The 24,887-nt window shown below is 41.0% G+C and overlaps 1 protein-coding gene across 3 annotated transcripts in view; it reads left to right on the plus strand.

The window, feature by feature from the left end:
* Nucleotides 1–24,887, plus strand: part of G2E3 (G2/M-phase specific E3 ubiquitin protein ligase) — a 60,068-nt gene that overhangs the window by 16,438 nt on the left and 18,743 nt on the right. For 2 of the 3 annotated variants that reach the window (XM_054027141.1, XM_054027142.1), the window contains exons 5-12: nucleotides 2,729–2,826; nucleotides 10,491–10,592; nucleotides 11,544–11,668; nucleotides 13,043–13,208; nucleotides 13,944–14,050; nucleotides 15,835–15,951; nucleotides 18,842–18,966; nucleotides 20,697–20,829. In XM_054027141.1, coding sequence (XP_053883116.1) covers nucleotides 2,729–2,826; nucleotides 10,491–10,592; nucleotides 11,544–11,668; nucleotides 13,043–13,208; nucleotides 13,944–14,050; nucleotides 15,835–15,951; nucleotides 18,842–18,966; nucleotides 20,697–20,829 — 973 coding nt within the window. Of the gene's footprint in view, nucleotides 1–2,480; nucleotides 2,539–2,728; nucleotides 2,827–10,490; nucleotides 10,593–11,543; nucleotides 11,669–13,042; nucleotides 13,209–13,943; nucleotides 14,051–15,834; nucleotides 15,952–18,841; nucleotides 18,967–20,696; nucleotides 20,830–24,887 lie in introns of those variants that run through there. The other variant, XM_054027143.1, reaches the window with a different exon arrangement.

A 24,887-nucleotide genomic window follows, 5' to 3' on the forward strand; every position in this document is an offset into this window, starting at 1 on the left:
CTCCCTACAAGCATGTAGCCATTCTGCAGCTACTAGCAGCAAATATCTCCAATGCCTGTAATTGGGACACTAGATGGGGAGGGCTGAGTTACTACAGAGAATTCTTTCCCAGGTGTCTGGCTGGTGGGTCTTGACCATATGCTCAGGGTCCAACTGATCACTATATTTGGGGTCAGGAAGGAATTTTCTCCCAGGTCAGATTGCCAGAGACCCTGGGGGGCAGCGGGGTTTGCCTTCCTCTGCAGCATGGGGCACAGGTCACTCTTTGTAACTTGAAGTCTTTAAATCATGATTTGAGGACTTGAGTAACTCAGCCAGACATAGTGGGTCTATTACAGGAGTGGATGGGTAAGGTTTTGTGGCCTGCAATGTACAGGAGGTCTGACTAAGTTATCATGATGTTCCCTTCTGACCTTGAAGTCTATGATTCTGTGAGATGCTAATTCTCACTATGCCCCTTGGTTCCCTCCGAAAGGGACACAATGTCCCTTTCCCAGATGGCCATATTGGTTCTCATGGCCTCGATATCGTCCATTTCAGGAACAATATTCCCACAATAGACAGGATCTAATTGTGAATCACCTGCTGCAAACTCTTATAAGTCTGATCACTCTTTGAGTTCAAGATACAGAGGAATAACAAATTTTAAGTGATGATGAAATACCAGCCCATCAGGACAATCCGTCTGATGCTATATTTGGTGGTTCTTCCTTACCTGATGGAACCATGTCACAGGCTACACCTCTTTCAGCTGATGATTTTAAAACTTTTCAGGAATTATTGAAGCATATGGCAAAAACACTAGAAGTTCCTTTGGAGACAGTTCAGGAAAAAGCATATATAAACCCTTTGATATTCTACAGCCAGCATCCCAGAGCAGGGTTGCGTTACCTATTAATGAAGGAATATTGGATCTGGCAGAAGATCTCTGGGCTCCATGTCCGAGTTCTGTTCCAATAATAATTACCTCTTAGTCCCAGGTGCTTTAAATATATCTCTTCAGTCAAAGTCTATTTGGCAGTGATATCCGCATTTCATCCTCCAGAAGAGGGAGGTGCAATTTCATCAGTCAGTGAATAGATTTATGAAATTCTTTCCCCACATTTTTCCTCCTGTGAGAAAGATTGCTCCAGCATGGAACTTCAAATTTAATGCTTTCTTCACTTGTGGCCCGCTCGCACTTGACCTCCTTGAACCGCTATCAAATTGTCCAATTCATCTACAGACAGTGAAGTAGCATTCCTGGTAGGAATTACATCAGCATGTAGAATAAGCAAATTACAATCCCTAACGATAAATCCTCTATACAGTTTTTTACATGGATAGAGTAACTATGAGTCCACATCAATCTTTTATTCCTAAAGTACTCAAATTTTCATATCAATCGATGCAGTCGTTTTTCAGCTTTTTTTCCAAAACCTCATTCTTCACCTGCAAAATTACATACATTAGATGTGAGGTCACCATTATATTACCTAGGTAGCACTAGATCTTTTGGTAAAATGCCAAGACTTTTTTCTTTGTTTATGATAATAAATCAAAAGGCATGGCTAGAATAGGTATGGATTATATTAGAACTGCTTATAATATTAATAAGAGTCCTCCATCAAACATGGAAACTCACTCCACCAGAGTGCAAACAGCCTCAATAGCATGCTGAAGTTGGGTTCCAATATCAGAAATTTGTAGAGCAATTACCTGGTCTTCAGCTCATATGCTTACAAAACATTATTAAGTCACAGTTTCAAGATCTGATGCCCATTTTGGAAGAGCTATTTTGCAGTCTCTTTACAGATAACTTCTAGCTTCCACCTCTTTAAAGAACAGTTACTTATCTAGTAACTGGGGTTCTTTGAGATGTTCTTCACATGTAGATCCCATGACCCGCCCTCCATACCGGCAGCTCAAAGTCTTACAAATGAGGATTCTGGGTGATGAAGGAACTGAGTGGCAGTTGGGGTTGCTGTGCCCATTATGCCCTCAGGGCATGTGTGACCCCTATTGGACACTGCTAGTGAAAATGCTCTGAACTCCTTTGCTGGGGCACATGGACACCATAAGTGGGATCTACATGTGCAGAACATCTCCAAGAACCACAGTTACTAACAGGTAAGTAATGATTCTTTCCATTGATCTTATTATGTTATTGAGATCATCAGTATCATTGTATTTCTACAAAAAAAGTTGGTTACAATGTGTTTATATTCAGATATCAATTGCTCTACACATTTATAATGTACAACTCACCATAGTGTTTAGGCACTCAACTGACACAATATTAAAGATACCACCTTAGCTGGCCTTTAAAACAGGGCATTTCAATTGATGGCGTGTGGCTTGCTGGTAGGTTCCAAGAGGCGCCTGTTGGGTGAGCAAAATCCCTTGTTCACTAGGATCTAGCAGGAGCCAGGGAAGGAGCAACTTGCAATCTCTCTTCTCTTGCTCTTTCTGCTCTGCACTTCAAAGCCTACCCAGGAAAAAAGAAGGAAGGCTAGGGGAGCACCTACAAAAAGTGGAGAGAAACAACAGCCACTTAAAGTAAGTGGAGTGTGGTAAACAAACACAACATTGAATTCCATCTGGTGAATACCAGATGGGTGATACTGGCTTTACTACACTTATCCAGTAGCCTAGCTCATACTTAATTTATTTAAGGGTTAGAACCAGCATTTTCTGTTAACAGACCATTTCCATTAAGTGTTTCTAAACAGTGTTTCAATATTTTTAGCGTGTGTCCTCTGTCAACGAACTGATGACTGTCCCGAAAAATATGGAGAAAAGAGAACTTACAAGGAATACAATCTCACTGTTCATTACTACTGCTTGGTAAGTATTTCATATTGATCCTGAACTGAATTCTAGGAACTTACCAATTTTTCTGATGAGAATTGGTAAACTAAACAGCAGAGAACCTGCAACTCTTTGTCTGCAAAATTCCAAAATCTCTCTTCTAATTTCCAAATTATTTTCTTTTGGGGAGATTAATTGTGCCTTTTCAGTTATTTTAAAGATACAGCAGCAGAAAGAAAACACACCATAATAGGTTAAAAGAACAGGAGTACTTGTGGCACCTTAGAGACTAACCAATTTATTTGCCACAAGTACTCCTGTTCTTTTTGTGGATACAGACTAACACGGCTGCTACTCTGAAACCATAATAGGTTGTTACTCACTGTTGAATAGTCACATTAGCAATTAGCACATTCCCAAATCATAAAAACTTGATGACGTTTTCAAAAATTGGTGGTAATGGATCCATGTTATCCCATCTAAGTCTTCATTTAAATTAATTTTGATTTAGTTTCATAATTTTAGGATCTAAGAACTCAAGCCTTCATTAAAATATTTCTCCTACCCCTTTCAGTATAATTCTGTTTTTAGCAGCATACATGTAATTCTTTGTTTGCTATGTGTTGTTCCTCACTTTGCATTATCTGGCTTCATTATAGCGCTAGCAGCAGTTTTCAAACTGTGGGTCGGGACCCCATTGTAATGGAGTCGCCAGGGCTGGCATTAGTTGATAGAAGGGGTTGGGTTTTGAACCTTGAACCAAGATATCCTGTTTCTAAAATAAATGTAATAGTCATTGAAGTTAAATAATGTTAAACAAAAACCAAAATTTTAAACAGTCCCCCTAAAATTCCTTTTGCTCTTTCTTATGGTATTATTGTTTTACTAGTTCTTTAATTGTCATCAGCTTTCCTGGGCAGACAAGACCTGAAGATCCAACATACAAATCTGGGGGGGAATAAACTACTAAATGTACACACACTTGTGTGCGTGCACATGGTTGCAGACTGCTATTACATCTTATGAAGATAGAAAAAGGTGCAAGCCCATCGTTTTTCTTTGTAGATTACTTTTAAGGTATTGGGATAGATTCTGGCTCTCACCAACGCCCCTATACACTGCTTTGGCCATGTAAGGAGGCCACAGTAGGCTATGGGAGAATTTCCTGATGCAGAATCAGCATAGGGCTGATATAAGAGTCCCTATGCAGTCCTCCTTCGCAGATCCCTGTGTGGAGAGTGGGAAGGGGCATGCTTGTAGCACTAAGTGCTTCAGAGATTCTGGGCTGCAAAGCAAGTTGGGTAAGGCTACTGTAAGTTAGAGCTTCTTTACTGTAGGCCATTGGCCATTCACCTTCTTTGTCTGGGGAGTACCTTCAGTTCTGTGTGCCTTTGAAGAAACAACATAAAACATAGCTTATCGTTGTTTCATAGTGAATTATCCACATGAGTCGTGTTAGTGTAGTGGTGGGCAACCTCAGGGCTGCATGGGGTCCATCAGGATAATCTGATTGCAAGCCGCAAGACGTTTTGCTGATGTTGACCGTCCGCAGACACAGCCCCCTGCAGCTCCTAGTGGCTGCGATTTGCAGGGACATGTTGGCCGCCACTTCCCGCAGCTTCCATTGTCCAGGAACAGCGAACCGTGGCCACTGGGAGCTGCGGGGGGCCGTGACTGCAGACGGTCAACGTCCGTAAAATGTCTCACGGCCCAGAAGCAGGTTGCCCACCACTGTGTTAGTGTCTTTAAACCAGTTATGGTTTTTACTTAAGTCCTGTGGATGCAATAAGAGCTATAGGCTTCTTAAGAAACAAAAAGGACACAAGGTGCAGTTATTTCCTTGAAATTTTTTTCTATTATGACAGTTTCAGATATTTCATTAAAATCTGTCTTTAAGATTCTTACAAGTAACTATAACATTTGTGTTCCTGTTGTTTTTTTTCTCAACATATATCATTGTACACTACTGTGTTCTCATTTCCCACTTGTCGAACAAGATTTCCAAGTTATTCTGATGAATTTTTGCTGTTTATTTTATTATGCAGACAATACTGTTCTAATTTCTTTAATGAACTTCCAGTTTGGTAATGTATTTCAGCAAGGCTTTTTACACAAATAAAATATCTTGAATACTTAGCTTGTTCACTCAATATGTAGCAGTATCAAAGGGCCATCAGATTATTTTGGCATGATCTGTTTCTAAAATCCTTGTTGGCATTACTCAATAGATTCACCTATTCCTTGTGCTTTCAAATAAATTATAGGCTGTGTTTTTATTAAGAACTTATAGAAATGTAGGCCTGGAAGAGACCTCGAGAGGTCATCTAGTCCAGTCCCCTACACTGAATTAGGACGAAGTAAACCTAGACCACCATTCCAGACAGGCATTTGTCCAACTTGTTCTTAAACAGCTCCAGTGGTGGGGAGTCCACAAACTCCTTTCATATTCCAGTACTTAATTATCTTTATAGTTAGAAAGTTGTTCCTACTATCTAACCTAAATCTCCCTTGCTGCAGATTAAGCCCATTGCTTGCTCTACCTTCAGAAGACATGGAGAACAATTGATCACTGTCCTCTTTATAATAGCCCTTAACATATTTGAAGACTATCAGGTTCTCCCCGAAATCTTCTCTCAAGACTAAACTTGTCAAGTTAGTTTAACCTTTCCTGATGATAAAAGGTTTGGAAAACCTGACCAATTTTTGTTGCTCTCCTCTGGACTTTCTCCAATTTGTCCACATCTTTCTTAAAGTGTGGCGCCCAAAACTGGGCACAGTACGCCAGCTGAGGTCTCACCAGTGCCGAATAGAGCAGAACAATTGCCTCCTGTGTCTTACATATAACTCTCTTGTTAATACACTTAGAATATTAGCCTTTTTGACAACTACGTCGTTATTGACTCATTCATTTTGTGATCCACTGTAATCCCTGAATCCTTTTCAGCAGTACTACTCCCCATTTTGTAGTTGTGCAATCGATTTTTTTTTTAAATGTCTAAGGGTAGTACTTTGCACTTGTCTCTATTGAATTTCATCTTGTTGATTTCAGACCAATTCTTCAATTGGTCAAGGTCATTTTGAATTCAAAAATGGAAAAAAAATTAATAAAATCATACATATATCATACCTACTGCTTCCCCCTGTCCACTAGGCCAATAACACTCTCAAAGAAGGAAATTAGGTTTGTTTGGCATGCTCTGTTCTTGACAAATCCATGCTGGCTATTCATTTTAACCCTATTATCCTCTAGGTGCTTACCTATTGATTGTTTAATAATTTGTTCCAATATCTTTCCAGGTATCGAAGTTAGGCTGTGATTGGTCTAGAATTCCCCAGGTTCTCTTTGTTCACATTTTTAAAGATTGGTACTATGATTGCTTTTCTCAAGTCCTCTGGCACCTCACCCATCCTCCATGAGTTCTCCAAGATAATTGCTAATAGTTCCAAGATTGTTTCAGCTAGTTCCTTAAGTACCTAGGGTGCATTTCATCATGGCCAGCCAACTTGGCTACATCTAACTTCTCTAAATATTCTTTAACCTTTTCTTTTCCTATTCTGGCTTGTGTTCCGTGTTCCTTCCTCCGTGTTGTTAATATTAATTGGGTTAAGTATCTGGTCACCATTAACCTTTTTAATGAAGACTAATGCCCATTTTGCATCAAACACCTCCGCCTTCTTGATGTCATCTGTTGTTAGCTCTCCCTCCCTGCTAAGTATGAACCTACACTACTTCTTCGAGTAGTGTCCCTGTGTGTGCTCCACTTAAGTGTGTCTGCATCCCTGTGCCTAGGATCAGAGATTTTTGGTAGCAGTGCCTGTTTGGGCCGCACATGTGCTCTCCCCGTCATGCTCCACATTCGGGGGCTATAAAGCGCTGTGTGGCCAAACCGCCCTCAATTCCTTCTCAGCCACGCTTGGCCTGAGACGGAGTCCCTAACAGAGCCTTTTCGTAGTGAGTTTCTTAGTGCTTTTTGTTCTGGTACCAGAACCTCCTCCCCCGGACAGTGGTTTCCATCAGCATCAACATCAGCTGCTCCACACTCCCCACTGGCTATGAAGAGGAAATCAACAGATTCCTCACAAAAAGTTGCCAAGAAGCGGGCTTCAACTTCGCTTATCAAAGAGCCAGCTAAAAGACAAAGATCTCTGGTGAGATTGGTGGCTTGGTCACCAACTGGCATAAGGATATGCCAGGATCCTAGGTCCTCTTGTACCATTGCCGCTGGTAAGTTCAAGGACCCCAATAGGGCAGGACTGGACAAAAGGGCACTGTCAAGCGATAGTGGCAAGGAAAAATCCAGATCCTCAAAGATGGTACCTACTGAATCACTTAGACTCGCGGTACCAAGCACATCGGCACTGATAAGACTTATGGCGCCACCTGCTGGACACTCAGTGGAGCACAGAACAACCTCAGCACTGACAACCTCTTCCACTGCAGCGGCACTGGTGCAAATGCCTTCCACAGTACTGATGATGATGGTGCCAGTACTGCAGGAATTTAGACTTCCAAAAGACCACACTGGTTTTTGATACATCTGAATCTAAACTTTTGCTTACCAATACTACCACAGTATGCACCTCATCCCCGGAGGTGCATACCATATCTATCCGTCACCCTCCAGGACCGCACTTCCCTTCTCTAGTGATGATGATGATGAGGAGGAAGAGATTTATTCTCTTGCACCATATAGCCCCCCCATCACATCAGGGAGCTGCATAAATCAACCCTTATGCTCAGGCAAGATACCATGAAGCCAGAGGTGACCCAAAAGCTTGGTATTGACACCCATGTATTCTCCCACCCATGCCTTTTTCCCCCCACAATGTCCTTATTGGGACCCAGGGGCTGCATACCGGCAACAATTTTCCAGACCCTCCAGAGAGAGAATGAGACACTCCCCATCATCCTCAATAGCTAGACCACATGAGCCTGAAGGAGAGTCTTTAAAGGAACAGGAAGGGAGACTTGATAAGGAAACCACGCCTGCAAGCAATATCTCTTTGTCTTCATGTGATGAAGCAGTCATGCCTCTCCCCCACCAATGACAGCAGATGATAACAGGAAATTCCAGGAACTGTTCAGGAGGATAGCAGATTCTCTTAAGTTCCATTAGAGGAAGTGAGAGAATCACAACATTGATATCCTGCAAACTTCAACATCAGCAAAAATCGCTCTTCCTATCAATGAGGCACTATTAGACCCAGCTAAAACTGTCTGGCAGACTCCGGCCACAATACCCTCCTCCTGTAAAAGGGCAGACAAGAAGTATTATGTACCCTTGAAGGACATGGACTTTTTATGTTCGCACCCTACACCAAATTCATTGGTTGTCAATGCTGTGAACAAACGTGGAAGACAGCACCACACTAAGATGACACCATATGACAAAGATTGGAAGAGATTAGATCTATTTGAACGAAAAGCATATTCATCAACAACTCTGCAATTTAGAATTGCCAACTATGAAGTGCTTATGTCAAAATATAATCACACAAATTACTCCAAATTGAGTGAATTTATTGAGTATATTCTGGAAGACAAAAAGAAACAACTTCAAGTAATCATGGTGGAGGGTCAGCTACTGGTGCGGACTGCATTACAAGCTTCCTTAGATACAGCTGACACAGCTGTTCTTTTGATAGCGACAGCAGTGGTCATGCAAAGGGCATCGTGGCTACATCTTGCCAGATTCCTGAAAGAGGTGCAGGCCACAGTGGAGGATCTCTGATTTGAAGAGTACGAATTATTTGCCGATGAATCCCTCCAATCCCTAAAAGATTCGAGAGCAACATTAAGATCATTTGGTACTTATACACCGATACAAAAGAGAAGACCCGGTAGATACCACGCTATAGAAAGATCTTTCATTTGTCCACATGAGCTACTTATCTACAAGCACTGTAAAAAATGACAGCTGGACACGCTCAGCAGGAAATTCTCACAAGAATATGAGTGGGAGCTAGATACCATGGTCCTACACAAGCATAGATCTTTCTGCCACGGCCAGGAACAGCAAGTGCCCACAATTCTGCTCAAGAGCAGGACTGGATCATCAATTTCTTGGGGATGCCTTTCTTCCTTCTATATGCCTTTCCTCTTTCCTATTAATACCGAAAGTAATACACAAAATAAAAGAAGAAAAGGCCAGGATCATTTTGATAGCCCCAACTTGGGCCCAGACAGACATGGTTCCCTTACCTTTTATGAATGACGGTGTGGCCACCAATCACTCTTCATCCCTTTCCACACTTCCTGTGTCAGGATGCAGGCCAGATTTTCCACCCAAATTTAGAAGTTCTCTATGTGAAAGCGTGGCTCCTTGATGGTTCCAAGATGACGAATTATTTGTTCTGAAGCTGTGAAAAAGATACTGTTAAATAGCAGAAAACCCACCATATGTTATACTTACCTTCAGAAATGAAAGAGATTCTGAATCTGGTGTGACAATATACACATCACAGCTATATTTTGTCCCTTGCTGTTGGTGCTGGACTATATCCTAGGACTAAAAATATCAAGGCTATCATCAAGTTCACGGAGGGAACATCTCGTGACAATTTTGGCCTTAAGATCAACAGGTGTTCACGCATCAAGCAACAAAAAGTTTTCTTAGAGGTATTTGGAACCTCTACCCGTAAATTTGAGATGCTACACACCTTGGGACCTTAACTTAGTTCTAAGATGCCTCACTGGTCCCCCACTTGAGCCCATGGTGACTTGCTCACTCATACATCTCTCTATGAAGACTGCCTTTCTTATGGCCATCACATCCGCCCAAAGAGTGATGGAAATAGGAGTTCTCATGGCATACCTCCCCACATTACAGTTTTCTTCAAAGATAAAGTTACTTTGAGACCACACCCAAAGTTTGTACCTAAAATACCTTCATCCTTCCACTTGAATCAGCCTATTCATCTTCCATCGTTCTTCCCCAAACCGCACAGGAATAAAAGGAAGGCAATGTTCCACACACTAGACATTAGGAGCCTACTATCTAGAAAGGACCAAACCTTTCAGAAAGTCACCTAGACTATTCCTTTCAATTGTGCTCATCCATATCTAAACAAAGACTCTCAAAGGTTCCCATGACCCTACTATAATTTTCCATTGCCTCTCCTCTTCCCCCAACCCCACCCCCCAATATGTAGCCCTCTATTAAGGCCACCTTTTTAATATACCTACCTGTGGGCTTTAGTCACCTGCACTCTTTGAACCTAGTTTAAAGCCCTGCTCATTAGCTTGGTGAGTCGGTGTGTGAAAATGCTCTTCTTGTTTAGGTGGAAGTTAGACTAGTCAATTGCTAAAGATCTTTTTTTTTAAGTGACTAGGATAAGATTGCTTTTTTCATTCTGGGCACAGTCATGTGTTCTAAAACTTTCCTACATTAGTGTTACTTGTTCTGCAAGGTCCTCAGCCACTGTCTCCTAGACCCTAGAATATATTTAGTTTGGTCCTAGGAATTAGTCAAATAGATTCCTGCAGTTCCTTAGCAGCAGTATGCTGGGAGGAATGGGGGAAAGACTATTATGCCTCTGCAATGAAAGAATATCACTGTCTGATTTAACAAAATGTTTAAATCTACTAGGGTTTTCTATATTGATACCAACAGATGCTTATAGTCCAGTCCTAGATATTAAAGTTGATTAAAATAGCTTAGTGTCTTGGAATTTCTTACTAATTTTAACTGTATTTATAGTTGATGTCAAGTGGAATTTGGCAGAGGGGTGAAGAAGATGAAGGAGTTTATGGGTTTTTAATCAAAGACATTAGGAAAGAAGTAAACAGAGCTGCAAAATTGGTAAGAATCAAGCTCCAGTATTATCACTGTTAATATTTGTTTCATCATTTTTGCACTTTAAACTCAGTAACAAATCTGGTCTGTAATGAATCTTTAGATTTTTTTTTTTTTTTTTAATTAAAGAATTATTTTTCTTTACAAATTTGAAATATTGACCATTGCATTTTTCAGTACTTACTGTGCTGTGTGTCATATTTGATTCATTTTATGGGCAAGTATATCCTACTTTCAAGTGTCTGAATTCTTATTTTTAAATGATTGTGTATATTGGCAAGTGTGTGTGTGTGTGTATGTATGTATGTATGTATGTGTATATATATATGTGTGTGTGTGTGTCTATATATATAGACAATGGAACTTGGCTGATATTTGTTACAGAAGAGAGAAGAGACAGTGATTGAGACCCAATGAGGAAAATTTCATTTTCAGTTCTCCAACAGATTAGGTGTCAACTTAATCAGTCTTTGGGACAAAACACAAAGGACTGATAAAACAGATGGTGGGGTAGATCCTTACATTTCCAGGATGAAACAAAAACATTAACGTTTTTGACAAGTCTAACTCGAATAGCTGAGCAGGAACCAGTTAAGAGAGCAGGTTGTCTAAAATATCCAGATTGCCTCTATGGCATCTGTTGAGCCCCAAACTGTTTGTATATTTTTGTGGATAGAATTAACATATTTTAACAATGGATATACCAACCTTGGATACCATGATTAAAATACGGAATGCCAACTGATTTGTCAGAGTTTAAGTCTTTGAAAAGTACATAACAGAAGTAAATTAGTAATGCTACAATTCTAGCTAGAATATCCTCTGGAACAGTTCAGTATAGCATCATTTCCTTTTCTATGCTCCTTATGTCAGATTTCTTTTGTTAATGTTATAATTCCAGCAATTTTAATTGGACTTAAGTTTTAATAGGCTTTCATTTCTAAAACTTTCTCTTAGAAATGTAATATCTGTAAGAAAAAAGGTGCTTCGATTGGATGTGTAGCACCCAAATGCAAACGAAGTTATCATTTCCCTTGTGGGGTTCAAAGGGAATGCATTTTCCAATTCATGGAACAGTTTGGGTAAGTGTTTTATTGTCAGGTATAATTACACTCCTTACAGAATGAGGGGTGCTCCTTTTTGAAATACACTCGCTCTTCTTTTTCCTACAAGAAGGGGGTGTGGGCATTATAAATGGCCTCCTAATTATCTATATAAGAGAAGAAAGAAACCTACCATTTTTCTTACAGTTTAGAGAATCATATTTTGAGGTGCATAGTCTTCTGGTTAAATTTTCCTCACTTTTTCCACTTGGGCCAGAGAGGATGAAATGCTCCTGTCTGAACCAAGAAGCGGGGAATGGATCATCTGATAGCCATGCCTTTTCTACAGCATACATATGATACTTGTGAAATAGTTTTTCAGTATTTTTAGGATGCAACTAAATGTTAACTCTTAATGTTAGCACACATTTTAATGTTCTACATAAAATTGTGAAGTTGGACGTCAGCTTAAGTATCAGTTTTAAACTCTGAAAAGTAATTGTAATAATGATTCCATTTTTGTTGTTTGACTCCAGATCAAATTTGCTCAATTTACAAATGAAAACTATTCTTTTTCTAACTGCTAGTCTTTCAAATTCAGCCTGAGACCTGAAAGTCAAGCTGAATTATCCTTCAATGCATCATCACAAAAAAAACAACAACAAAAAGCTCCCACTGCTTGGTTGCACCGGAACTACATCTACTGTTCAGTTGTATCCAGGCTCCTGCTGATAGTGTGTGAGCATAAAAAGAACACAGTTGATTCTTCATATCCCAGGTTGAGTTTGCAGGGCTGGCAACTGGGGGATGAAGAATAATTTAACTTGTAAACTGAATACATTTTATATGGAACCAATGAGCTATAATAAATATAAATCCAAAGATTATTTTTAGAGTAGAACCACACTTTAAATTACTTATATTTTCTCAATCTAACACATGCTTTTTCAAACTCTCAATTAAATCTTAGTTTCTTTGTCTGTTGTGTGGGCTTTGTGGAATTATTGAGAGATTTTAAAAATTAAAATCTGATAATAACAAAGTAATGTATTGTTATTTTAATTAGGTGACACTTTTTTTTTTTTTTAAGGACCAGAAATGCTTCGCTGGACTAATACAAAACCTTTGGCGTTTTTAGTAATCTTTTTGAACAACTGATCGGGAATCAGAGAATCCATTTTCTTGCTATTTTATATTAATTTGTTTGTGAATCTTTTTGCATATTGAATATATGCTTTTTTAACCTGTTCTAAAAATGATTTATTTCTAAACTACATGTGTGAAAAATTAAAATAATTGAAGTCTGCAGTTATGATACAGGATATAATGTTACTCTCTTTAGTATTAATAACAATAGCTTGATTGTTTTTGAAGTTTAGTGTCATTAAGCAGAGCTTTAATTTTATATTTAAGGTCATATTGTTGGGAGCACCGGCCGGTTCAGAAACTTCCATCTGATGAATCTAGAGGCTCTTCACAGTGTACAATATGCTTGGAATTTGTTGAGCACTTTCCAATGTACAATATACTGAAAAGTCCTTGCTGTAAAAATGCTTGGTTTCATAGAGACTGCTTGCAGGTAAGACAACCTTTTATTCTGTGATGCTCACAACATTTTGTTTTCTACTTAGAATTATAGAACAAATTAATGTTTACATTCTTATTTTAATATTCAATAAATGTAATAAAGCAACATCAAAAATATAAGACTATAACTAACTTCATCCAGGGAGTCTGTTGATTACAGGCCTGGGAAAAAACTAACTAGTTTGTCCATGTTATCAGACTACTAAAATAGAACAGCAACTTTAAAATACACTCTTAGGGACTGCAAGATTGGGAAGATTACTTTTTAAAGATGTTCTTTGAGATCGTCACACTTCAGCTTGTCTTCAGGAAGCTTCTATTTATAGCCCATATCATAAAAAGATGATGTGGCCTTAGTTACTTCTGTTCCTTCATTTTCATGGCTAGACATGGGTATAGGAACCTCTTCAGATGCAGAGTGAATGGTGGTGGGGGAAGGGAGAGGAGAGGTCATTGAAAGGAAAGCTCATGCTCTCCTCCTGGAGATGATCTTACAAGCCCAGCCCCTGGATCAGACATTTCCCTGATGAAAAGATAGAAAGGCACCTTTAGCTTCAAAGTGGGATACATTTAAGATGATCCTTGCACTGAAGAAGTCAGTGCCAGAACAGAATCCATAAATGTAATGCCCAATCTTCAGGTACCATGACCTTATTGAGTACAAAAGGATGGAAACAGAGTAAATGTGAACAGCTCAATTAATTTTCTTTTCTGTTTTCTGATGCAGTATCAAGCTCTGAGTGCTGGGGTATTTTTCTTTAGGTGCACAGTGTGCAATAATAAAGACAAATTTCAGAATGAAATGTTGAGAATGGGAATACACATTCCAGAAAAGTAAGTAACTAACAATAATTTCACAAATAATCCATATTGTATATACAACTCTAACTAAGTAGGATAACAAAGCCAAAACCATGTACTTATTTATGCAGTATAATTAAAATTTGAATTATCTTTGGGATTTCCTGGGTTTCTACTGGCAATGAGAGCAGTTTATTTTTGTCTTAGGTGCAATTTGCTTCTTTTCAGATCACTCCTTAGATTTGCAGAGTACTAAATTAAGAGAGGCTGCAAATGTAGTGTAGGATAGGGATATATTACTACTAATCTAAATTTTAGAGATACACCTCTACCCCGATATAATGCGACCCGATATAACACGAATTGGGATATAACGCAGTAAAGCAGCGCTCCGGGGATGCAGGGCTACGCACTCCGGTGGATCAAAGCAAGTTCGATATAACGCGGTTTCACCTATAACGGTAAGATTTTTTGTCTCCCGAGGACAGCGTTATATCGAGGTAGAGGTGTAATATTCAATATAGATAAATGCAAGGTGTTATTAGAATTTTTAAAAATTCTAGTATTTTTAAATATGGGCAGTTCATTTTTAAATATGGCAAGAATATTTTTTAAAATATGGGCAGTTCAGTTTAATATGGGAAAGCAGGTGCATTTCCCAGTGACTGCTCTCTCATCCTCTCCACACTGTATTTTCTTCACTTTCTTGGTCCGGCCAACCTGTGCTATCACTCCCTTTGTACAGTAGAACCTCAGAGGTCTGAACACCAGAGTTACGAACTGACCAGTCAACCATACACCACATTTGTAACTGAAAGTACACAACCAGGCAGCAGCCGAGATTAAAAAAAAAACCAACCCAAACAAACCAAATACAGTACAGTACTGTGTTAAACATGAACTACTAAAAAAAAAAGGGGGGGGGGGGGAGGGTTAAAAAAATGATTTGACTAGGTAAGGAAACCATTTCTGTACTTGTTTCTTTTAAATTAAGATGGTTAAAATCAGCATTTTCTTCTGCATAGTAAAGTTTCACAGCTGTTTTAAGTCAATATTCAGTTGTAAACTTTTGAAAGAACAACTATAGTGTTTTGTTCAGAGTTATGAACAACCTCCATTCATGAATTGCTCATAACTCTGAGCTTCTACTGTAGTCAAGGCCTAGCTGTCTCCATTTCTCTCTCTAGGACCTGCTAAGGACTTCTCTCTTCTTCATCCTTTTTTTTTTTTTTTTTTTTTTCTTTCCTCCCTTCCTCCCTTAATTCAACCCTTAAGAGTACTACTACAAATATTGTCAGTTCTATTCCCAGAATTGAGAAAAAGTATTTGTAATGCTTAAGGATGATTTCCTTGGGTATATGGATTAATCTATTTTATGATTTTGTACTGCTGCTCATTGCTGTAGTATCTAAATTCCTTCCACATAAACCCAGAAAGGAAAATATAGACATTGGGAACAAAAGGTTCTAACTTTAAGGTTGATAAGATGTTGGAATAATCTGTCAAGAAAACATTCCCAGATATTTTCTCTAGAGTTGTCAAACTATATAAAACACTTATGGATTTAGTTCAGAGGTCAATCTTGAATAAAAATGGACTGTTAATCCATAGGTCCTTTCTCTCCTGTCATCTTATTGTTATTACACTGCTAAATGGTTGCATTATCTCAAATTATGCCATTACTATCAATCATATTTATATGCTTTGGGAGCTCCAATTTTAATGTGTGGCAAAGGAAAATAAGGTTATTTCAGTACATAAAGCTAAAATTATAGCACTATAAAATGTTTTTTAATCCATGTTTGCAATATTTACAGAGATGCATCCTGGGAACTTGAGGAGAATGCATATCAAGATCTTCTGCAGCGTTACCAACACTGTGACGCTAGAAGATGTCTGTGCAGGAATGGGAGAGACTATAATAAACCTGATAGGTATTAATATACACACACAGATTTTGAAGACCGATATGTTGAACATAATGTGATGGGTATGGTATGTTATAGGAATCTGTCACAGGTAGAATGTTGAAGAGTCTTTTAAAAAGTAAATAATGAAAGCTAAGACATTTTCAAATAACTTATCGCAAGCTGGACATATTTATCTTATAAATACTTTACAACATGCATCTTATTTTAAAAAGTGATTGACCAGGAAGACTTAGTGTACCCAGAATATAAAAGCCAAGAGAGTTAGACAACAGGATTTATCTTCCATATTCTACCCCTTCTCCAACACAAATAAAGCAGCAAAAGAGGTAATACCATCATCAGCATCCTTTAAAAATCAAAGAAACGTAGCAAACTATTAAGACAAATTATTTTATATTAATGCTTAGCTGCTAAAATATCAAGTGTATTAGAATATCTAACATAGGTATTTTTGAAAGTACCTGGCTAAAGTATTGGACATGTCTCAGAATTGACCAGTTCCAGTTGATCCATCTGCCTGATTAGAAAGTTTTATGAGAAACAACCAGCTGTTGGGATTTTTATTAAATAGGGGGAAACCTATGCTTCTTACTGTCCTTTGACTCCTTCCTCTCACTTTACAAGTATGCTCTGAACTTTCCCAAAACCTTACTTTGATCTCATTTCTTTCCTTCCCTGCACCTCTAAACTCATTGAATAGCCATTTACAATGGCTGTTATGAATCCTCCTCCAATTTCCAAACAAGCTTCAATCCTCTCCAGTCTAATGAAACCAATGACAATAAGATCTCTAATGACCTCTTCCAGCTCAGATCTCAGGCCCTTCATTTTGTCCATCCTTCTTGACCTGCCTGCTTTTTTCAGAACTGTTGATCATCTTCCTTCTTGACATCTTTTCCTCCACTGGATTTGCAAAATACTCTCCTCTCCTAGTTCTCATTCTACCCCTGACCATTTTTTCAATATCTATTTCCATGGGTTTTCCTTCTCCTTTCCCCCTGGATATCCCCAGGAATCCTTCCTCTTCTTTCTTCTCTTTGCTTTACACTTTTTCTTTACACTTTACACTTTTATCTTCTCTTTGATGTCTCATCTTCAGTTCTAACTTAACATCCCTAAAATTGAACTCCATATCTTCCCTCCCAAGTCCTCTCCAATTCACCTTGTCTCCATCATTGTCAACAATATCCAAGCTTCTTGTCATCACCTTCAAATTCCTGCACTGGTTTTCATCACTAACCGCATCCCTTCTACTTTGCCTTATTTTGTCTCCTTGTTGGCTTTTTTCATAAACGTCTCCGTGTTCTCTTTCACAGTTCCCATCAGTATGGAACTTTCTGAGCTCATCAACAAGGCCCCTATCCTACCCACATTTAAGTCCCTCTTGAAAGCCATTTCTGTTGTACTGCCTATCAGAAATCTAGCTGGCTTAAATTGACAAGATTATAAAGTTGTGGCCAAACACCATGATGGCCCATTCTAATTATGTGTACTCTGCCTCATAATTGTCTTAGTTGGTGAGCTCCATTGAGCAGGGATCATGCCTTTTTGCTTTTTGTCTGGAAAGCATCTAGCACATTGTTGGCACTACTGCAAACACATACATAATATAAAGATCTAGGCAAATACTTTAAAAAAATGTTGAAATGTCTCTTACAGAACAGTCCCAGCTTTTGGAAAGTGGTGAGGTAATCAGATACTGTATCAGACAAAATACAATTTGGAAAAAACAGCCAGGGGACTTTGAAAAAGCTGGGCTGTGGATCCCACAAAGTAGTGAAGGGGAAAGTAACTGGCTGTGCAAATTGGTTGGCTTAAAAAAGGATACACTAACTGCTCCATAGCCTCTTTAAAACTGGATATTCTGCAAAGCTGACTAGGATTCTAATCACTGCATCCCGATGTAGGTCTGGCTATGCTACCCAGTTAGGTCGACGTAAGCTAGGTCTGCCTTACATCGGCCTAATTATGTCAGTGTCTACACTAGAGCCTTGTCCCGCCAATGTAAGTGCATTACTACTCTGATACAATAACTCCACCTCCGCGAGTGAAATAGGGCTTATGACGGTGTAGTTAGGGCGACACATCTGTGTAGATATTGTGTTACTTACATCGGCTGTGTTGCTTATGATAGCTGTGAAATTGACAAGAAAGCCAGGCAGCTAGAGCCCAAGTGCCCCCCACTTCCGGAGAGCTGCGGACAACTGGGTCCCACCCCCCGGTTGAGAGCCGGAGTAAGAAGCCTGGGCAGCTGGACCCTGCTCCTGGCAGGGAATTGGGAAGCGATAAGCCCTGGGAGGCTCCCTCCCAACTCCGCACCTGGGAATGTTGGCTGTCTTGGCAATTTACAAGGCTTCCTGGCGTGGGGTGGGGGCCAAGAAACTGGGCAGCTGGACCTCGCTTCCCGGGGCGAGAAGCACTGGGCGGCTCTGTCCTCCCGCCCCCCAGTGGGGAACACGGAGACAAGAAGCCCTGCGCGGCTTCCCCTGTCCCCAGCAGCTAACGAGGAGTCGGAGGGGGAGCGCAGCCCACCGGGATTCTGTGGGGCAGCTGGGCTTCTGGCAGGGAGCGAGCTGCCAGCGGAGCTGAGAGACTGGGCTCACAGCTCCCCACACTGCCCCTCTTAGGTCAGTGGAAGTGCTCCTGTGATGGCTGTAAGACGACCTAATATAGGTTAACTTGAATTTTTAGTGTGAATTGGGAGTGCCCTCTCTTTGAAAGAGGATACTGTACATCCCAAGGGGCTAACTATATATCATTTAACTAGAGTTTGGTAAATAATAAGGGATTTGTGGCTAGGTAGGTGGATTGGATTTACTGCCTAACAGCCTTTGTTTTTTTTTCTTCTATTGTTCCTCTGTTAATTCTAAGTATAGTGTGTTTTTTCTTTTAGTAAATGGGAAATCAAATGCTGTCAGTGTTGTGGTTCCCGTGGAACGCATTTGGCCTGTTCCCCAATACAGCCATGGGAGGAAAACTGGGAATGTATAGAATGCAGAAGTATCTTCACTAAGTCAGGTAATATTATGAAATGATGGGACATAGTTTTACATTTGTTTTTTCTAGGGCTGTCAAGCAATTAAAAAAATTTAATCGTGATTAATCGCACTGTTAATAATAGAATACCATTTATTTAAATATTTGTGGATGTTTTCTACATTTTCAAATACATTGATTTCAATTACAACACAGAATACAAAGTGTACAGTGCTCACTTTATATTATTTTTTATTACAAATATTTGCACTGTAAAAAACAAAAGAAATAGTATATTTCAATTCACCTAATACAAGTACTGTAGTGCAATCTCTTTATCATGAAAGTTGAACATACAAATGTAGAATTATGTACAAAAAATAACTGCATTCAAAAATAAAACAATGTAAAACTTTAGAACCTAGAAGTCCACTCAGTCCTACTTCAGCCAGTCGCTCAGACAAACAAGTTTGGTTACAATTTGGGGATAATGCTGCCCACGTCTTGTTTACAACGTCACCTGAAAGTGAGAACAGGCATTCGTATGGTACTGTTGTAGCCGGCGTTGCAAGGTATTTACATGCCAGATATGCTAAAAATTCATATGCCCCTTCATGCTTCAACCACAAACCAAAGCCGAGCGGTCTGACGCATGTTCATTTTTTATCATCTGAGTCAGATGCCACCAGCAGAAGGTTGATTTTCTTTTTTGGTGGTTTGTTTCTGTAGTTTCCGCATTGGAGTGTTGCTCTTTTAAGACATCTGAAAGCATGCTCCACACCTTATCCCTCTCAGATTTTGGAAGGCACTTCAGATTCTTAAACCTTGGGTCAAGTGCTGTATCGATCCTTAGAAATCTCACATTGGTACCTTCTTTGTGTTTTGTCAAATCTGCTGCAAAAGTGTTCTTAAAACGAACCTGTGCTGGGTCATCATCCGAGACTGCTATAACGTGAAATATATGGCATAATGTGTGTAAAACAGAACAGGAGACATACAGTTCTCCCCCAAGGAGTTCAGTCACAAATTTAATTAATGCGTTATTTTTTTAACGAGCATTATCAGCATGGAAGCATGCCCTCTGGAATGGTGGCCGAAGCAAGAAGGGGCATATGAATGTTTAGCATATCTGGCACGTAAATACCTTGCAACACCAACTACAGAAGTGCCATGCAAGCGGCTGTTCTCGCTTTCAGGTGACTGTAAATAAGAAGCAGTCAACAGTATCTCCTGTAAATGTAAACAAACTTGTTTGTCTTAGCAATTGGCTGAACAAGAAGTAGGACTGAATGGACTTGTAGGCTCTAAAGTTTTACATTGTTTTGTTTTTGAGTGCAATTATGTAGAAAAAAACCCTCCTCATTTATAAATTACACTTTCACGATAAAGAGATTGCACTACAGTACTTGTATGAGGTGAATTGAAAAATATTATTTTTTATCATTTTTACTGTGCAAATATTTGTAATAAAATATAATAATATAAAGTGAGCACTGTACACTTTGTATTTTCTGTGTTGTAATAAAAATAAATATATTTGAAAATATAGAAAAAATCCAAAAATATTTAATAAATTTCAATTGGTATTCTATTGTTTAACAGGCGATTAATCGCGATTAATTTTTTTAATCATATTTAATTTTTTTAAGTTAATTGCATGAGTTAACTGTGATTAATCAACAGCCCTAGTTTTTTTTTTTTTAATATTTGTTTTGGGTTAACTTGACACCAGTATATTTTTTCAGAAGAATAATAAGGATTTAATTGTACAGGGAATTACCAAAATCAGAAAAAACGCTCGTTGGCTACCTCAGAAAAAATAGATGTTACTGGTCGTTTGTTGGAAGAGCCCTCTCCCAAGTGCCCCAGACAGTCACCAGGATCCCAGCACGGCTTTCTTCTCAGGTGTGTAATTTTGCACGGGGAGGAAACAACTGCTTGAAAAAATACAGAAGGAATTATGATATGAAATGGAAGAAAATATTTGTTTTATGAAATTTAGAATAGGAGAACACGCACTTATTTTCATCCTGCAGCAAATACTTCGTTTATTGAATTGCAGAACTAGGCATCCAGGCATCCATATTTATGAGTGCAGTAGTCACTTGTGGTACGTGTTTCATGAGTTGTCCATAAACTTCCAGTATTAACTCATTAACCGGAGATGGCTATGCAAACCAGTCTATCGAATTAATAATCCTTCAATTGAGCACTAAATTATGTCCCCTTACAAAAGCAATATTAAAAGAAACTTGAATATTTAAAGTTAGGACATTTTTAGCTTATCTGTATTTCACATTAATTTTAATAATGCAGTGGAAAATTAGCTCTTAAAATGTATCCAGAATTTCTTTTCTCTAGTAATAAAGTATATATTGAAGTTTTAATATGTTGTAGTTCAGTTGTGAAATTAAAATAAATGCAACTGATAAGGTTCTCATAGCAATTGAAATATTAATTTATAAGGGCTTGCAGTTCAAAAATATGAGTCTGCTTGTATTACTCTTGTATTTATAAACTGCTTTAATTTACTTCTGAGACAATTCCTAGAATTTCTTGCCTGCTGTATCTCGTGATACTTTGTCTGTTTGTCATCTGAACAATTAATGAAAGCATTTATAAATATCAGAAAGACGGGCTGAAGGACTAATTATTTTTCTTTGAGTATGTGTCCGTGTGGCTCCCACTGTAGGTGCATATGTGCCTTGTGCGCAAGATCAGATTATTTTGAACAGCAGTGTCTGTCAGGTCACCTATGTGTCCTGTGCTGCCTCCTGCTCTCATTCCAGGTATAAAAGGCAAAGCGGCCATAACTCTTCCCCAGTTTCCTCTTACCACCCATGATAATGAGATGGATCCTAGGAAGTGTCCAACCCACTGCTTTCTTGAGAGCTTCAAAACCTGTGTGTTTCACAAAAATTGCTGAAAAACTTTGTCTTCGCCTTTTTGAACTGGAGTCTTTTGTTTGTTTGTTTGTTATTTAAAAATGTTGTCAAGTCCCTTGTACAGCATCAACTGCCTCACCTCATGGTCACCCCAAAAGAAAAGGACCCAGAAAATAAGGATCTTGTTGGTCTTAACTTAAGGTATATTCCTCTCACTTACTATAGCTCTGCATTAATTGCCAGGCCATGTTTGCAAAATATAACTTCCTTACCTGGGGGAGAGTCACCTCTTCCTCTCCAAAATTCCACAGGAAAATAGGGAAGAACCAAAGGAGATCATAAGAGGGCCAAAGGGCAGCCAGAACAGCTCTATAAGCAGTCATCTGACATGGCCACAAGGGCAATGGCCATGGCCATTGTCATGAAGAGGTCTTTGTGGCTGTTAGCATTAGGCTTCCGACAAGCGTTGCATGCCACCATAGAGGACCCTTTGACATGATGGCGCTTTTTAGCAATAGATGAAACACTCCATTAACTGAAAGACTCACAGGCCATACTATGATCCTTTTGGATATATACACCAGCTCCTTACCAAAAGCTGCACAACTGATGGCAGAGGATGCTGTTTTACACCCACAGCACCTGCTGAGTAAAAGACCTCAATACTCTAGAGAGTCCCATCGTTGTCATCTGCCATTGTTCATCTAGTACCATTTACAGCAGGAGTCGGCAACCTATGGCATGCGTGTCAAAAACAGCACACGTGCCGATTTTTAATGGCATGCTGCTGCCCGCCAGGGTCCCGCTCAGCCCACTGCCGAACCCCGGCAGCGGGCTGATTCGGACCCCAGCAGGCAGCAGCGTGCCATTAAAAATCCTGCTTGACCCAGCCCGCTCTTCTCTGCCCCCCGCCTACTGCTCTCTCTGGTGGGGTAGGGGGCAGAAGCAAGCTTGGTCCTGCCGGCTGCTGCTGTATGGCAGGCTCCGCCAGCAGCCAAGCTTCCCCCTTCCCCCCACCTCTTCCCCCAGCGTGCTGTGTTGAACCCCGCCTCCTCTCCCTCCCTGCCGCCGATGGCCCATGCAAGGGAGGGGAGAAGAGCAGCCCCAGCGCCCTCGCTGCTCAGACCAGTAAGGAAGCAGAGAAGAGGCACGGGGAAGGAGGGTAGGAGCGGGGTGTATCCCTCCAGCCTCCTGCCGTGAGCTGCTCAGGGGGCAGGGGGCTGGAGCACTTTCCTGATCTCAGCCCAGCCCTCTGTCCTGACCCCTGCACTCCCCTTGCACCTCAGTCCCCTTCCTCCCCCCCCATGACCCCATCCCTGATTCCTGCACCCTCCACACATACCCAGCCCCCTCACACCCCATGCCCTGACTTCTGCACCCTCTCACACATCCTCAGCCCTCTGCCCTGACCCCTTCACCCTCCACACATACCCAGCTCCCCCCAACTCCATGCCCTGACTTTTGCACCCCCCAAATCCCCACCCCCCAGCCTGAGCACCAGGTTGGCAGTGGGCTGAGCGGGGCCGGCAGCCGGGACCCCAGACTGGCTGCGGGCTGAGCGGGGCTGGCAGCCGGGACCCTGGCTGGCACGAGCCATCAGACGGAACTGCTGCTGGTCTGGGGGTCCCAGCCCGCTGCTGGTCTGGGGTCCCAGCCCCCGGCCCCGCTCATCCCACTGCCGATCTGGGGTTCTAGCTGCCGCCCCTTGCCAGCTGGGGTCCCAGCCGCTGGCCCTGCTCAGCTCGCTGCCAACCCGGGGTTCTGGCTGCCGGCCCCTTGCCAACCGGGGTTCCAGCTGCAGGCCCCGCTCAGCATGCTGCCGGCTAGGTGAACGGAACCCCAGGCTGGCAGCGGGCTGAGCAGGTCGGCAGCTTAACATCAGCATTTTAATTTAATTTTAAATGAAGCTTCTTAAACATTTTGTAAACCTTGTTTACTTTACATACAACAGTAGTTTAGTTATATTATATATAGAGTTATAGAGAGAGACCTTCTAAAAAACGTTAAAATGTATTACCGGTACGCGAAACCTTAAATTAGAGTGAATAAATGAAGACTTGGCACACCACTTCTGAAAGGTTGCCGACCCCTGATTTACAGAGTCAGTATGTTTGATGGGAGTGTCAGGAGCCACATCAGAGCTGGTGAAAAGCCTGTCTCTGTTTTTGGATCATTTTGCCCCTTTCCACCAGGCGTGGTTACTATCACAACAGAAAAGTGGGTGTTGAGTGTCATCTCCCACAGTTGCTTTGTTCATTTCCACACCCAAACTACTTCCCCATTCCTCTTCAGGGACCCTTCTCCTGAGAGCCCATTACAAAAAGAAGTGGTCTTGTTGTTTTGTCTAGGAGGCATAGAGGAGATACCTCAAGAGGACAGAGGAGAGATGTCCGCTCCCAATATTTCTTTATCCCAAAAAAGAAAGGGAGAAGTGGGGTATCTTTATCCTATCTTAGACCTGAAGAGACTGAACTAATACTTATGCCATCTGAAAATCAGGGCAGTAGGTAAATATACCTAGACCAGTGGTTCTCAAACTGTGGGTCGGGACCCCACAGTGGGTCACACCCAGGGCGAGCATTAGACTTGTTGGGGCTTGGGGCTGAAGTCTGAGCTCCACCCTCCACCCCGGGGCAACAGGGCTCGGGTTGCAGTCCCCTCTTCCCCCCGTGTCCTAACTTCCCTTTAAGCTGTGCAGCTGTCTATTAAGCGCTGGGAAGGCGCTCAGGGCTGTGACAAGGAGAGATGCCTCGTCCCTAGCTCCAGACCCAACCCAGCCCAACCACAGACTCACTGCAGCTGGGGGAAAGGTGCCCGGACCCCAGCCCAGCCCACTGCCAAACCTGCCGCAGCCAGGGGACAGGTACCCTTCCCCCAGCCCTGATCCAGCCCAGTGCCAAACCTGCCATGGCCAGGGGACAGGCACCTCTCCTCCGACCCAGCCCAGCACCAGACCTGCCGCCGCTGGGGGACAGGCACCTCTCCCCTATCCCAAACCCAGCCCGGCCTGGACCTGCTGCAGTTGGGAGAGGCGCCTCTCCCACCCCCAGCCCAGGTGCTGGGGATGGGGAGTCCTCT

This window comes from Malaclemys terrapin, chromosome 4, assembly GCF_027887155.1.
Source record: "Malaclemys terrapin pileata isolate rMalTer1 chromosome 4, rMalTer1.hap1, whole genome shotgun sequence".
NCBI classification, from domain to species: domain Eukaryota; kingdom Metazoa; phylum Chordata; order Testudines; family Emydidae; genus Malaclemys; species Malaclemys terrapin.